Source organism: Apium graveolens, chromosome 7, assembly GCF_009905375.1.
Source record: "Apium graveolens cultivar Ventura chromosome 7, ASM990537v1, whole genome shotgun sequence".
NCBI lineage: Eukaryota > Viridiplantae > Streptophyta > Magnoliopsida > Apiales > Apiaceae > Apium > Apium graveolens.
The window spans coordinates 265450060-265466030 of record NC_133653.1 but is presented as its reverse complement, the minus strand read 5'-3'; the positions used below and the strand labels follow the sequence as shown (position 1 = coordinate 265466030).

The 15971-nt window shown below is 34.4% G+C and overlaps 1 protein-coding gene across 1 annotated transcript; it reads left to right on the top strand.

Moving 5' to 3' along the window:
- Positions 1–5966: 5966 nt before the first annotated feature.
- Positions 5967–6332, top strand: LOC141674883 (putative mitochondrial protein AtMg00240). The gene has a single exon (XM_074481583.1). The coding sequence runs from the start codon at positions 5967–5969 to the stop codon at positions 6330–6332; it is 366 nt and encodes a 121-aa protein (XP_074337684.1).
- The last annotated feature ends 9639 nt before the right edge of the window (positions 6333–15971 follow it).

Below are 15971 nucleotides of genomic sequence, written 5' to 3'. Positions count from 1 at the left end.
CTGGGAGCAACCATACAAGTACGTAAGATGGCCAGTCTTAGTACCATACAGTTTACAACATATAATTCAGTGGCGTCCCACCAGACCCTTTGCCACACAGACAAGTAGTCAAATTATATGTATTGTTTGCCCCAATCAACCGATTGGACCTCAGAGGAAAGAAATATAAGGGTTCAAGGTATAAACCACAGTACTGATCCACATTCACTATGAGACTCGGCTATCATGGCAGCCGCTGAGTATTACCATTCCATCTGAACTTTCACGGTCAGACTCATTTTCTCGAGAAATAAAACTAGAAACCTCTACCAGACATTTCCAGTGATACCTACATATAAGCGAGACTTACTAGAAACTAGGGCAGTTCCAACCAATCCTCAATAGGCATCAGGGTTACACCTCCGAAACCCTTGACTAAACTCATAGACTTACTCCTCTGATTGAATTGCTGACTCACATCTATATAAACCTTCCTGCACTCTTTTGACTCTATTCCTAACCTAAATCAGGGACTCAAACCTGTAGCTCTGATACCAACAGTCACAGCCTCAACCCTGGGGTCAGGAGTTGACGTCATCCACAACACAACAACCACTATAATATAATTCATTTTACTGATAAAACATAATCATGACCCCTCTTATTCAAGATCTTTTCTAGGTTTAAGTATGACTTTAGTTATAATTTACCACGAAACTAATTCATTACAACCACCTTGACAATACTATCTTACTACAGCAACTCAACAAACCATTTCTGGTCTGACACAACTACCTCAGAGGAAGGAACTGGAACTCTGCCCTGACTACCACGGAAAAATCTCATAGGTATCTGTAATACATATAAAACATTTTGCAAGGGTGAGCATTCAATTTCTCAGCAGTACCATTATATGAATAATAATAAAAAACAGTTTATGCTAAACATTTATAGGAACATAAATCATAACTCGTTTATAGAAAATAAGTAAAACAAGTGATAACAGATGAAAATTGATAAAACTGATGAAAACTGGATATCAATAGCTAACATGCTCTATAAAACATCTCATTAATTATGCTGTGTAAATACCAGATTTTAATTTTAGCATGCTACTTTCATTTTCAAATCTTCTGTTCCATTACAGGAACCATAAAACTATTTGTCCCATGACGGGGACCATAAAATCAGTTGTTCCGTTATGGGAACCTCAAAATCACATTCAGATATAAAAGTATTGGATGATCCATGGTGAGACAGCTAATCAGGCTATCTCTATAGGACAACTCTATCTTGGTTATCCTATGAAATTTGTTCCGGAACTCAGAGACTAGCCAGGTCTCTGTCACGCTGGGCTGGTGGTTATAATAGGGTGCGCAACTACTTTGCCTCTTACGTTATCTTTCTGGCCGTTACGGGCCCTTGCGCACACTCATCCAATTATCTGATCAATTTTTATCTAGTTCTCCAAATCACTTACCTATGTCTTATCAAAACAATTCTATCACAGCACACTTTCCAAAACATTTTCATTTTATTCAAAATTTAGAGATAGGTACTTTCAGAAGTTACTTTCCCCCAAAACAAAAGTTAACAAAATAATTTGAACACGAGGGATACATAACTTAAACCATTTTGTTCTAGTACATAAATTTAAATCAACAATTATTTATATATTACTGATCCATAAAGATATGGTCAGGAGTACTTGCCTTGCAGAGCTTTACAAATATTATCGATTGACCTTGAGCTGACTCTGACGCTCAGGCTTTTGTCATCTAATTATTAGATCACCCTGGATTCAATTTCAACACGCAGGTCCTTCGATTGGAACCTTATCGAGCTCGTCGACTGTCCACTAGGCTATCTTTAGACCAACGCCAACTCCTGGGCCTTCCGACTAGAACCTACAGAGTCCAAATACCCTAATTTAGACATTTGATTATGCTTGACATATTCTCGCTAACAGTCTACCCGTATGTTAACAAAACCGAACTCGTAACACACATATTATTGTAATACACACATTATAAGTTAGGGTTCACGTTCCCAAAAATCGGTTCGGTCTTCATTTTTAGAAAATACGTATACTCGTCATTGTACGAAATTAGGGTTATTGGTTTTGGCAAAATATTTCACCACAACATACAATCAGGTTTCGTATAAAACATATGTTAATATATTTATATATATTCGCTCGATGTCTCGATAATTATTGGATAAACTTCTGTATTTCCGAAGTTTGATATTCCGAAAATAGGGTAGCACTTCCTTTATTTATCGGACTATCTCGTCGAACATTTCGACGTCAAACCAAGTAAATTACCACCACCAAATTCACGACAATAACAATCCACAATCAGCCCAATTCACAATCCCAACAACGGTATGAGTATAATAATAATACCTTAATTTCACTTTGAAAGTAATTATTATTATTTATTTACAGTAGGACTCAGAACCACGCCATCACAGTCCACCGTTGCCTCGCCGAGGCTCATTGCCGACGACGGTAAAATTCGCGGGTACCCGGTAATAGTCGGGTTTCCAACGCAGATTTCACCAATTAAATCTTGAATTATTAAAATAAATATTCAAAAATCATCAAAATTTCATCCTAGTATATAAAAAAATAATTTGAATAAAATCGAATCATTCAATCAACACAAACGCAGCAGTAACAGAAGGAACAAAACAACCGACCACAGTTGGCGAAAGGCGGCAAAATAGCGAAATAATTACGGCCACAGAAGAAATACAGGCGACCCCAACACAGGAAACACATATACACGCCCACCCGCACACATATACACACACATATCAGTATATATATATATACGTAAATATATGTAGAAAGCATGAAAAAATCAGAGCTCACAATCGAAAAATCGAATATCGACCAGAACTTACCGAAAAGACAGAAGCGGAGAAGGAAACCGGAAAAATCAGGGGAGATGAGGGAGGAAACGAAAGTATTTGAGAGAAAACAGAAAACAAGGAGAAGCCGAGCTAGTAGAAACCGAGGGATGAAGAAGGAGAGATGAATTGGGAAAAAGGGGAGAAAAAACGGGTTAAACCCGATTAAGCACCTGCCCCCTTTTAATTTTATTATCTTGTCGCGATAGCTCTGAACTCGTGTATCGAAATTCTAGAATTTAAAGAACATTTACCGGGTAATACAACTCGAAAATTCTCGGAAATAATTTTTAAAATCTCGGAATAATTAGGGGTTATTAAAAATGAAATTTTCAGAATTTTTAAATCATTTTTGAAACACAAATCGGACCCGCATTTGACAATTAACCGAAATGATGCGCGGGTCAATTTAATCCCAAAAATTACCAAAATAATTTTAAAATTCTTGGAATATTCCAAACTAAATAAAATATGAATTTCGTAATTTTTGAAGAATTCTGGAATTAAATACTGATTTTACAATTAAATATAATCAGAAAGTCATTTAAAGGTAAATAATCAATAAAATACTGATTTCAAAATTTTATAAATCCCTAAAAATTATAAATAAAATTATGAAGCCATAAAAATTATTTTAGAGATACTCCAAGTATTTATGAAAATGAATCTTAAATAAAATCACCTTTAAATATAATAATAAAACAACCCCATTCACAAATAATTACTCAAGTACACCTCAAACAACAATAATCACTTATAACTCATCACAAAGTAATATCCGGCTGACAGAACCCACACCGATAATTTATTTATTGAATTATTTAGTTATTTAATAATTACACATTTAATGAATATATAAAAGTACGAGTCGTTATATGAAGTCTTTATATTCTATACAAAATTTACTTGTATATTTTGTAACTTAGAGTATACAATATCATGTAGTTTCTCATATTGATATGGAGACATATATTAAGTCTATTATTTTTATTATATATTAGAATTAGAATATAATAGATAAGGGTAATTAGGTAAATTCAATGTGTACCAAAACACAGGTACCATACCAAAACTTTTAATGTTCCATCTTTTATATAATAGTAATAGATAGATAGATTTTATAAAAGTACGAACAAAAGTGTACTAATAATATTACATGTACTTTGCCCAAAGTCGTTCAACAGAGGCTCTAGTCAGTTTAGAAAGATAGAGGATGGAGCTGCTTCTTGGGTTAAGCCACAGACTGCCATAATCAAGGTTACGGTCGACACTGCAACATTTAGAAAATAATCAGCAAGTGGAATTGGTCTCGTAGTGAAGGGACTCGAAGGGTGAGGTGGTGCAAGCTAGATCAGTATATATGAATGATGTTGTTCAACCTAAGTTAGCTGAAGCTTTAGGAATTTAAGGAGGTGCTAAGTTGGATCAAATCTAAATTTGGGGGGTCTGTTGAGCTGGAGTCAGACAGTCTAGTGACTGTCCAGCCCATTCGGAGTAAAATCATAATGTCTTCACCTTTTGGTTTAACAGTAAAAGGCTGCAGAGTTCTATTGCTAGAGTTGAACATAGTTTCTTTGTGTTTATTCGATGGTCTGCTAACATGGCTGCCCATTTCTTGACAAACTTGAGGTTTTAGGGGAAGGCCCTGATAGGATCATATATTTAACACTCCCCCTCACTCGAAAGCCCATTTATCGGTTGAAGAGTGGAACACCGGTGCCCATCTTTGAGGCATTAATTACCTTTAATGTCCACATTAAATAATGAGAATGTTGGGGGTTGCTGGGAATCAAACCTTAGTTCTCCCGACAGCTTAAGCTTTGACACCACATTCCCCCTCACTCGAAAGCCCAGTAATGGGTCTAAAAGTGGAACAGTGGTGCCCATCTTTGGGTCATTAATTGCCTTTAGTGTCCATATTAAATTGTGAAAATGTTGGGGGTGGCTGGGAATCGAACCTTAGAGGAGCTTCCGTAAAATTCTATAAATCACGAAGAAGGGGGAACTCAAGAAAATCAAAGTGAAGAGAGTGATGAAGAAGATGAAGGCGGTCGAGAGGCAGAGCATCAAGAACTGAGAAAATCCATAAGGTTACATAAACAGCCTGCCTGGATGAGTGATTTTGTGATAATCCAAAAGCACAGAGCCTTGAGTGCAACTGCCATCACCTCGCAACAAGTCAGCCCTGATTTCAAATGCTTCTGAGCACCTATAATCCATCAAAGTGATCCAGTACATTTTCACCAAGCTTTCAAACAAACACATTAGATTAAAGCCATGAATGAAGAACTAGACGCATTGGAGAAGAATAACTCATGAGAAGTAATAGTCTTACCTCCCAACAAAAAGGCAATAGGCAACAAATGGATTTTTAAAATCAAGTTCAAGGAAGATGGGTCAATAGACAAGTATAACACTCTCTTGGTGATACTGGGCTACAAGCATAAATATGGAGTTAATTATGTTGAAACTTTCACGCCGGTAGCAAAAATGACAACTGTGCGTGTTGTTTTGGCTGTGGTTGGAATGAAGGACTGGTTTGTCCATTAACTGGACGTATCTAATGCTTTTTTAAATAGGGAATTAAAGGAGAATGTATACATGACCACGTCGCATGGATATCAAGGTTATGGAAGCAGAATCAATGAAGCTGGGATGTCTGAGATGAGTGAAGAAACTCAACTTGTATGCAGGTTAATAAAGGCTCTCTATGGATTGCGTCAGGCCTCAAGGAGGTGGAATTATAAGTTGTCTGTGATATTGCAGTCTATTGGGTTCAAACATTCATAAGCTGATTACAGTTTGTACTCAAAGGTGTCCAAGAAATCCATTACTTTGGTGTTAATCTATGTGGATGATTTGTTGATATCGGGAAATTGCATGAATTCAATCAGTGACCTGAAGAAAGTTTTCTCGAATAATTTCAAATTAAAGACATGGGGCCTGTGAGCTACTTTTTAGGCTTGGAGTTAGACAAAAGTAAAGATGGGTTCTTTATCTCTCAAAGAAAGTATGTGACAGACTTACTCAAGGAGTTTGGCATGACCAACTAGAGCCCATTAAAGCTACCAATGGATTCTCATATGACCATTATAGCAGATAAAGGAGAGCTACTATCAAACCCACAAGGGTATCAAAAGCTCCTTGGGAAATCGATTGACTTGACACTGACACGACCTGATCTCTCTTTCCCGGTACATAACCTGGCACAATATATGCAGAAGCCCACAACGGTGCACATGCAAGCAGCAAAACAAATTTTGAGGTACATGCTCAATAACCCGGCACAAGGGAACCTCCTGGCTTCTTCATTAACTGCCCAGCTCACTGTATATTGTGATAGTGACTGGGCTAGCTGTCCCAACACCAGAAAATTAACTTTTGGCTATTGTGTGTTGGTGGGAACTTCTCCTATCTCGTGGAAGAGCAAAAAGTAGTCTATAGTTGCTCGCTCAACAACAGAGGTAGAGTATAGAGCCGTGGAATTGACCTGTTGTGAAGTGACTTAGCTCAACAACTTATTGAAGGATATGGGATTATTATACTTATATCCAACAATCATTAAAAGTGATAATCAAGTGGCATTGTCCATTGAAGCGAACTCGGTCCTCCGTGAATGAACCAAACATATTAAAATCGACTACCATTTTATTAGAGACAAAATCAGTGAAAGCGTGATTACAACAACTCATGTGCCATATCATCTTCAACTTGCAGACGTTCTACAAAGCCTCTCCCAGTGAAGTGACACAATTTCCTTCTCCTCAAGATTGGATTCTCGGCTTCAACCTTCACTCCGCTTGAGGGGGAATATTGAAGTTATTCTTAGTTAATCCTGTTTAGTTTCAATAAAGCGGTAATGTAATATGCATCATAGCAGTGTGTACTACTGTTGACGTGTCTGTCTTAGTGTAATGTTGGGACCATATCTTTGTCTTACTGGTAGTAGTGTCCAAGTATCTACAACTGTTCTGATATATGACATTATAGTCTTTTCATTTCTAGTTTGTTAGTAGTACTATGAGAGATTAAAAGGACCTGGTATGCGGGTTTATGGACTCAATGTGTGTATTACATTATTGAGTGATATACAGTTTGACACATTCTCTCATCCTATATTTTTATTGTTACCACTGCATAATGTTCAAATGTCTTTACAAAGGATTCGTGTTCATTCTCAGACCGAATTATTAATAGCAGTAATCTTCTTGTTAACTTTAAGAATGTATTGCTGGCTGATATAAGTTGAGTAATAAAATTGCTCTTTTTGTCAAAAAAATAATAATATTACATGTTCTTTAAAAATTTTTGCCGTTAACATTTTTTGCCGAGGCAGTGAGGTTTTCTTCCATCATTCATGTCCTATGCAATCTAAGGTGGAAAGAAGCTCATTATTGTTTAAAGATATAAACGTGGACGCAAAATTTCGGACGGTTATGGATAAATTCTGAAATTCTGATCATGTTTCATCCCAGCACCAATTTCGGAGTTCATTAAATTGAGGAACTATTGTGCAACTAATCAATCCCATTAATATGAATATATTTTTATTAACGAAAACAAAAAAATAATATTCAAATAGGCAATATAATTAGGTCCAATATTGTAAATTAAATTTAAAAAAAAACTAAATTATAATTAGTGAACATATGGGTATTGGCAATTTTTTATAACAATTCAAAAAAACACAAAATATCACAATTCTGAATAATGCCCTTTATATCAAATAAAAAGTACATTTCTTATTTCATTGTGCGAAAGACACTCCTAATTTATATTTTTATTAATTTAGGAAATTAAATTTGGTTTTTAAATTATTTTTAAAAATATATCTTTAATACACATTAATGCTTAAAACACACTTGTATTTTTTACCGCTGAAAAGTATTTGTTAAAAGTTTGATTGGCTCGATGAAAAAGAATGGCCCAATGAGAAAGAAAGGCACTGATCCAATTCCCGTTCTTTGATAAAAGCATAGATAATTTACGTTTCTAAGATAATATAAAAAGAAAAATGCTATTTTCAGAGCTGATTTTTATTAATAGTACATTAAAGCCATTATTATTAATATTAATATTTTAGACCTTTTCCAATTACATCAATCATGTATTTTAAGATATAATCAAAAATAAATTTGTAATGCCTCAATCCTAAAATTGATCATCAATTGTAAAAAAAATAAAAAGTATTACACAAGAATAATATTTAATCACGAACCCAAAAAGGAAAATATGATCGGGTCTAAGATAATAAAATAAAGATTTGTTTCAAGAATATGTATTAATTATTATTACTGGACACCTTTTTCTTTTTTGTGAGGTAAATAGTCAATATAAAATAAATACAAGGGAATATACATTAAAAGTAGATTTTTTTTTGCAGAATTGGTAAAGAATCGATAAGAAAGTCTGAATAAATCACCAAGACGCCAAACATACTCACTGCTTAAATCTTTGGGTCCTCTTTCATCGAGACATACCATCATTTGTTTTGTTCATCGTTTCTATTAAGTTCAAATCCCTCATCTCAAATCAAATTTTATTTTTCTTGATTTCTGAAAAAAAATGGCAAAGAAATCAAAGGTTTCTGAAAAAGATCGAATTAGCGATTTGCCTGATTCACTACACCTCATAATTCTGTCATTGCTTCCAACCGAACAAACAATGCATACTAGTATTTTATCCAAAAGGTGGCGGCCACTCTGCATGTCACTCCCAAATCTTGTTTTTACCATCGAAATCGTAACGAATCCCCAATAAATTTTGCCAACTTTGTTGATCATTTTTAATGCATCGGGCGAATGATTTGAAAATCGAGAAATTTGGTTTACATTATGGCAGATATACCTATTTGGACCGTGTTGATGACTAGATACTCAATGTGCTTGAATTTTATGTAAAAGAGATAGATCTTTGGTTCAGGTTCAGAGAAATGTTCGTATTGATGGATGAAGTGTTCTTGTGTACCGGTCTTAAAAAGCTTCAACTAAGTCATAAAATAGTAGTTGATCATATTTCTGAGGATGTTAAGTTTTTGAGCCTTTGGGTTCTTAAATTCGATAAAATTACGTGTTCGAGCTATGAGTCAGTTGGTGAGCTTTTGATCAAGTGTCCGGTGCTTGAAGAATTATTTATTTTGGGTTGAAAATGGTATAGGGGATGTTGTCTGAGTATTAGTGGATCTGCATTAAAGAAGTTTAAATTGGTTTCTTATTCGCCAATTGATGAAGAATTTTCTCTTAAGATTTTAATTGATACACTGGGATTAGAAACTCTCTCACCTAAGTCTTTCACATCCGATGATATCTTAATCAAGAAGAATTTGTCGTTCCTAACAAGCACTCATCTCAATGTCGATCAGATAGTAGAAGGAGTTGCACCGAGTAGTGTGTTTGGTAATTCCGTGTTGGGGCTGCTTAAAAAGATTACTCATGTCAAATATTTAAAATTAGGAGGTAAAACTGTCGAGGTAAGTGTTTTGCCTAAATCTTAACATATATATATATAAGAACTAATAATTTTCGTATCTATCGTGAATTTGTATAACTATCATGTTTTGTCTTCTCTTTTTATGAAGGCCCTCAATCGCACATATGATTCTGATTTTAGCACAATTTATACGGGCTTTCCTCCATTCCATAACTTGACCGAGTTGAGTCTTAGTGTTGATGAAGCACATTATGAACAAACTTTAATGTCCAAAATATGCTTCATCAACACTAATACTCAACTCCGTCAAGTTATGGAATATTGGAAAGCCATTATAAACTGTGTTAATATCAGAATCATATGAGCGATTGAGAGCCTTCGTAAAAAGAAAAGACAAAATATGAAAGTCATATAAATTCACAGCAAAGATGAAAATTATTAGTTCATAGATATATATATATATATATATGTTAAAAATTAGGCAAAACTCTTACCTCGACAGTTTCACCTCTTGAACTTAAAGATTTGACGTGAGTAATCTTTTTTAGCAGGCCAAACGTACAATCATCAAACACACTGTTGGGTATAATTTCTTCTACAATCTGTTCGATATCAATATGAGCCGTTGTTAGGAACGACAAATTCTTGTAGATTAAGATATCATCGGATGAGAAAGAATCAATTATGAGAGTTTCCAATCCCGGTGTCTCAATTGAAATTTGAAGAGTAGATTTTTCATCAATTCGCGAATAAGAACCCAATGAAAACTTCTTAATGCAAATCCACTAATACTCAGACAACATCTGCTAAGCCATTTACAACCCGAAATATATAATACTCCAAGCATCGAACACTTGACCAAAAGCTGACCAACTGACTCATAGCTCGAAAACGTAATTTCATCGAATTTAAGAAACCGAAGGCTCGAAAACTTAACATTCTCAGGAATATCAACTAATATTTTACCACTTAGTTCAAACTTTTTAAGGCAGGTACACAAGAATACTTTATCCATCAATACGAACATTTCTATGAACCTGAACTAAAGGTCTATCTCTTTTACATCAATTCAAGTACATTCAGTATCCAGTAACCAACACGTTTAAAATAGTAAACTTCAACACAATGTAAACAAAATTTCTTGATTTTGAAATCATTCAGTCTGTGCATTAAAATCGATCAACAAAGTTAGCGAAATTTATTGCAGAATCCCTATGATTTCGATGGTAAAAAACAAGATTTGGGAGTGACATGCAGAGTGGCCGCAACCTTTTGGATAAAATACTAGTATGCACTTCTTGTTCAGTTGGAAGCAATGAAAGGATTATAAGTAGTGCATCAAGAAAATCGATGATTCGATCTTTTTCAGAAATGTTTGATTTCTTTGTCATTTTTTCTTCAAAAATCAAGAGAAATTGAAATTTGATTGGAGATGAGGGATTTGAACTCGGTAGAAACGATGAGAACAAAACAAAGTAGTGGTGGTATGTGTGAGTGAAAGAGGAACAAAAGATTTAAGCAATGAGTCTGTCTACGCATCTTGGTGATTTAAGTAGACTTTCTTGTCGGTTCTATACCGATTCTGCAAAATTGTTATCTACATTCAATGTATATCCTCTTGTATTTAGGGGTGTTTTCAATAAAGATTTCAAAAGATTTTTTTGGGATTTTTGAAATCAAGAGGTATTCATTTGGATTTTATTTTTTTTAAAAAAATATAATAGAATTCAATAGAGATTAGCAAAAGTCTTTTAAAATCTGAGTATATTCAATTTAGATTTTAAAAAGTTTACTAAAATCTGGCGGTGTTCAATTTGGATTTTTAGAAGTCCATCAAAATATGACGGTATTCAAAAGTTCGTGGATTTTTTTTTAATTGAAAAAGTGGTGGATTTTGATGGATTTGCTAGTTTATTTTTAATCTTTTAAAATCCATGAGATTTCGAAGGATTTCCGGAAAACTTAATAAAATCAGCAAGACTCTATAAGATTTTTCTATCAACTCCGTCAAAATCCACGGACAATTAAAATCAACGAAAATCTTTTAAAATCCATGGATTATTATCAATAATTTAAAATCTGAAATGAATACACTCCCCTTATATTAGGCCTGTTTGGCACCCTACTTATTAGTCATTTACTGTTTATAAGTCTGTAACACCTTATCAACGAGTATTTGTCAACCCGAATTATAAATTAAATTTATAACTTATAAGCTGATAAGCTGAATATTAGTAATGACGTACTTTTTCTCCGCTTATTTTGATTTTTTGATGATTTAAAATATTTTTTTAATTGTTAATCTAACTTAAAATTCAAGAATTAAGATAATTTTATTTAATAATGATTTATTTTAGTTCATTTAAGAAAACAAATTCTCACTTATAAGTAAAATAATCCAAACACTTATTTAAGTTATTAATATTTTTCTACTTTGACTTATAATTTACTTATTTATTTTAGGTCGTAAGTTACTTATTTTAAGATTTTCTGAACGGACACGTTATATCGAAGTGAGATTTACTTTTTCGTATGGATAAAAAACATGTATTTCTTTAATGCGGGCATTAAATGTTAGGGTTTGATAAGCTTCGAGCTTTAATGGTCGCGCTTGTGTTTTTTGACTTGAATCTGCCCTTAAAAGATGCCTACGTACCTTGGCGTATGCCTAGGATCAAGCCAAAACGTAGTTCTTGGTGATGCATACCCCCGGGGCTATGGCAGGGAGAGCTCACCAAGGACATGGTGACTTTCATGTCCTTCGATGACTGAGTCTAAAACGTCATTTCAGGTAATGGCCTCATGGCTTGAAGGATGCCTTCACGGCTTTGTGACGTGTGGAGCTCTTGTCGCAAAATATCCTGCTGAAGTTGAAGGGGTAAGACCCTTTATATAGACGTTGAGAGTTTGGGAATTAGGGTAGAATTGAGTGACTTGATGGGCATGTCTCCACCTCATATTGGACTTTGAGTCCTAGAAAGCAGGAATTAGTTTCCTTCTGAATTTGGGTTGCTTGGAGGCTACTTCTTGTTGAAGTAGTTACTTATTTGAACACATTTATTGGGCTGTTTAATTAGACCCTTTATTAATTAAGAATTTAATAAATAGTTATGGTTTTGGGCCTCATTATTTGGGCATTCCCCTTTGACCAAATCAGGTATAATTAATACGATATTAACTCCACAAGTAGGGTTATTTTTTATTCCCTATCATATACCCCCCAAGTTCAGGGAAACACACTCGATGTTTCGTAGAAATTAGGTTATCTCTTACCCTATCCGAGTTATCATTTTTAGCATAAAGTGTGGAGCGACCTACACATTTACAATAATTTGCCTTATCCGAGGCTTCAGGATATTTTCTGGAATTGTTATACTCATTTTCTTACCTCATTCCTATTTTTAGGAATTTTTCGGTATTTTATCTTAATTTTCTGGGATTATCTCGTACTCACATGTATTTTTCTAAATTTTCTGAAAGTTTTCCGTACTCGCAGATATTTTCCCTAAATTTTTAGGAATTTTTTTTGTATCTCCTTGTTTTTTTATAATTTTTCCTAATATTTTAGGAATTTTTCCGTACCTCATAATTTTTCCTAATATTTTAGGAATTTTTCCATACCTCCGGTTATTTTTCATATTTTTTCCTAATATTTTAGGAATTTTTCTATACCTCCGGCTATTTTTCATATTTTTTTCCTAATATTTTAGGAATTTTTCCATACCGCCGGGTGTTTTTCATATTTTTTCCTAATATTTTAGGAATTTTTCCGTACCTCGAGGTATTTTCAATAAATTTTCCTAATATTTTAGGAATTTTTCTGTATCTCAGAGTATTTTTTGTCACAACCCCAAAATAACACTAACAAAATATAACTAAATAAATACAAAGTTATTACAAACGGCTTTTAACAACAGAATCCAAGATCGCAAAGGTTCAGGGTTTGAACAGTCCCATACTACAACTATTACAACTTATATTTAAAGCTACCGGTCCTCACACAACGCCAATTGTACTACCTGAGCTCTCACATAAGCCTCATCATCTCCACCGGTAGGTTTATGAGCAGTCTGCTTGAATTTAACCATACTTGCTAGCTGAAATGACATGAATGAAAAGCAAGAAGTGAGCCAAGCGCTCAGCAAGGTATATCATAAAACAGAATTTAACATCATAGCAATTTATATCTGGAAATTGAGGTGTATGGCATCATTATTCAAGTCAAAATATTTGTAACCAAATTATTGCTCAAAATCATTTATGACGCTACGGATTACATCCGGTGATCAACCGCGAAGCAATCCCGAACCTCGCTGGGTTCTTAACAATTTAATGGGATCCCTATGCATCTATTAAGCCTAACATAATAAGTGTGAAAGAGACTTCCATCTTACTCCAATTCACCAATCTCAAGAAAACATTCTTTTATTTAAAGGCAATTATCTTTTATAAAACTGATGCCAAGGAGAACTTTACAAAGATCTGTACAAAGGGGCTTAAATTATCAATCAAGGATTTGAGTTATGAAACTCTTATCAGAATGAATCAACTTTTCACTAACATGGTCTTCAAAGATGGATATCAATGGTTCAACAACCAAGGAAGAAAGTATTGAAAAAGAATCATAACATTATTCAACAAGATAGAGATCTAAAGTTTGGAGGGTAAGAGATGGCACATATCCAGTAACAAAGTTTAAGTAGGATATAAAGAGAAATGAAGAAGTATGAAGTTGGATTGTTGATAACTCAAGGTATCAAGGGTATAGGGATATAATATCAAATCAATAGGGTTTTTGTGATTAAGGAAATTGAAATGATATGAGCAATCAAAGGATATCTATTATGGTACCAAGTCAAGTTGGAACAAAACAATGATAAGGGTATGATTTAATAAGAGCATAAATAGACTTAAAGCAAGTCCAATAATCATAAGCATGACACAATATTTTCAATATCTCAATCTGAAATCAAAATCTTTATAACGATATATCATGGTGACAACAATATTAACGATCAATATACGAGCATGCTATCATAATTCAAAGGAGGGGTTCGGAACATTTGCAACATATCTTAATAGTTCAAAATAATTCTCAATACATATCTCGAGAGGGTCAAAGGACACTTGCAATATATAGAATTGACAAGGGTAAAACACTTTCAATATATCAAGGAAGTCTGGGAACACTTGCAACATATAGAATTGACAAGGGTAAAACACTTGGCTTAAGAAGGCTGGACTAACTCTCGTCCTGATCGTGGAAGCAACCGGGAGCACTACTCGACTTTGACGACAAGCTTACTACCTTCTCCTGAGCCTATACAAAATATTAGACCTCATCAAGATACACTCTCACAGAAACTCCATCATGATTAAAGATTTCGAAACATATTGGCACTTAGGACTAACTACACATTCGACTCTTTACTAATCACTTATTATGCTCAAATAATCATTTAGGATCACATAACACATTTAATCACATAATATAGAACTTTGATATAATGGTGCACTATTGAGTATTGAATGATCTCACCAATCCAACACGGTTGACTAGAAGTGCTACCTAGTCTAGTGCAACCCATCTAGCTCTCCTAGTTTTGAAGTGCCTTTACTAGCAAACTCTATTTAACTTAGCCAAACTCCATTTAACTTAGACACAACTATGGCCTAACCTTCTTCTGACCTCTTACTAACCATTAGACTCAATGGTCATCTCAGGCCTCACCTCTAAGGATCCAAAATCTAAGTGCAAGGACAATGTGTTCCTAAGAGCAACTATTAGGTGACACCAAATGGTTCTAAGTAAAAATGAATTCCTTTCCACTCAAGGTTTGATACTCAAATTTCTAAAATGGAATTTAAGGTCCTAAATCTAACTTGTGCACTTGGAATGACACCAAGGCTCAACCTAGGCCTCCTTGAGCCTATTCTCAAAGATGGCTCTCCCCTGTTCTAGTGACACTCAAACTGCCCTGATTTGAACTCACTTTATACTCTTGGTTTTAACTCTAAACCTTCGAACTATGGCTTTCAAAATCTCCCACAAACTCCCTAGTATCAATGCTAAGAAAGGCATAATGAGGGCCTACCAATGACACCACTTTCTAAGCTTAAAAGTGCTACTCACTCAAACTGTCTCCGTTCTGACCAGAAGTCATGATTCGACTTGTGCACCTAACTAAATGAGTTGATTTCTTACATTTAAAGCTTCTGGGATCAACTATAGGTCAATTCCTAACTTCTGGTGGCTTGGGCCTCCTCCAAATGCCCAACGATTGCCCATTCAAAACTCTCCTACAAACTAGTGCAACATTCTGGAAAAAGACAAACCTTATACTAACCCTTCCACCTTAACTCACACTTATAAACCATGAGACCAATCTTTAACCAAGCATAATTACTAACCTAATACTCTTATCTAACCCACTAACAAGTGGTGGATATCATTCATACTCTAATGCACCATAACCAAATTATACAAAAAAAAGTAGCAAGACTAACACTTAAATCACATTTTCGAGTAATCATGCACAAACGAATATCCATATAACAACATGCAAACACAATACCAATTAAATATACTCTCTAACCCACTGTAAAAATTATATTTTTTCATATAAAGCACTTGTCAAGAAAAGTAT

Coding starts and splice junctions, on each gene's coding strand:
- LOC141674883 (XM_074481583.1), top strand. CDS start 5,967: ATGGATTCTCATATGACCATTATAGCAGATAAAGGAGAGCTACTATCA.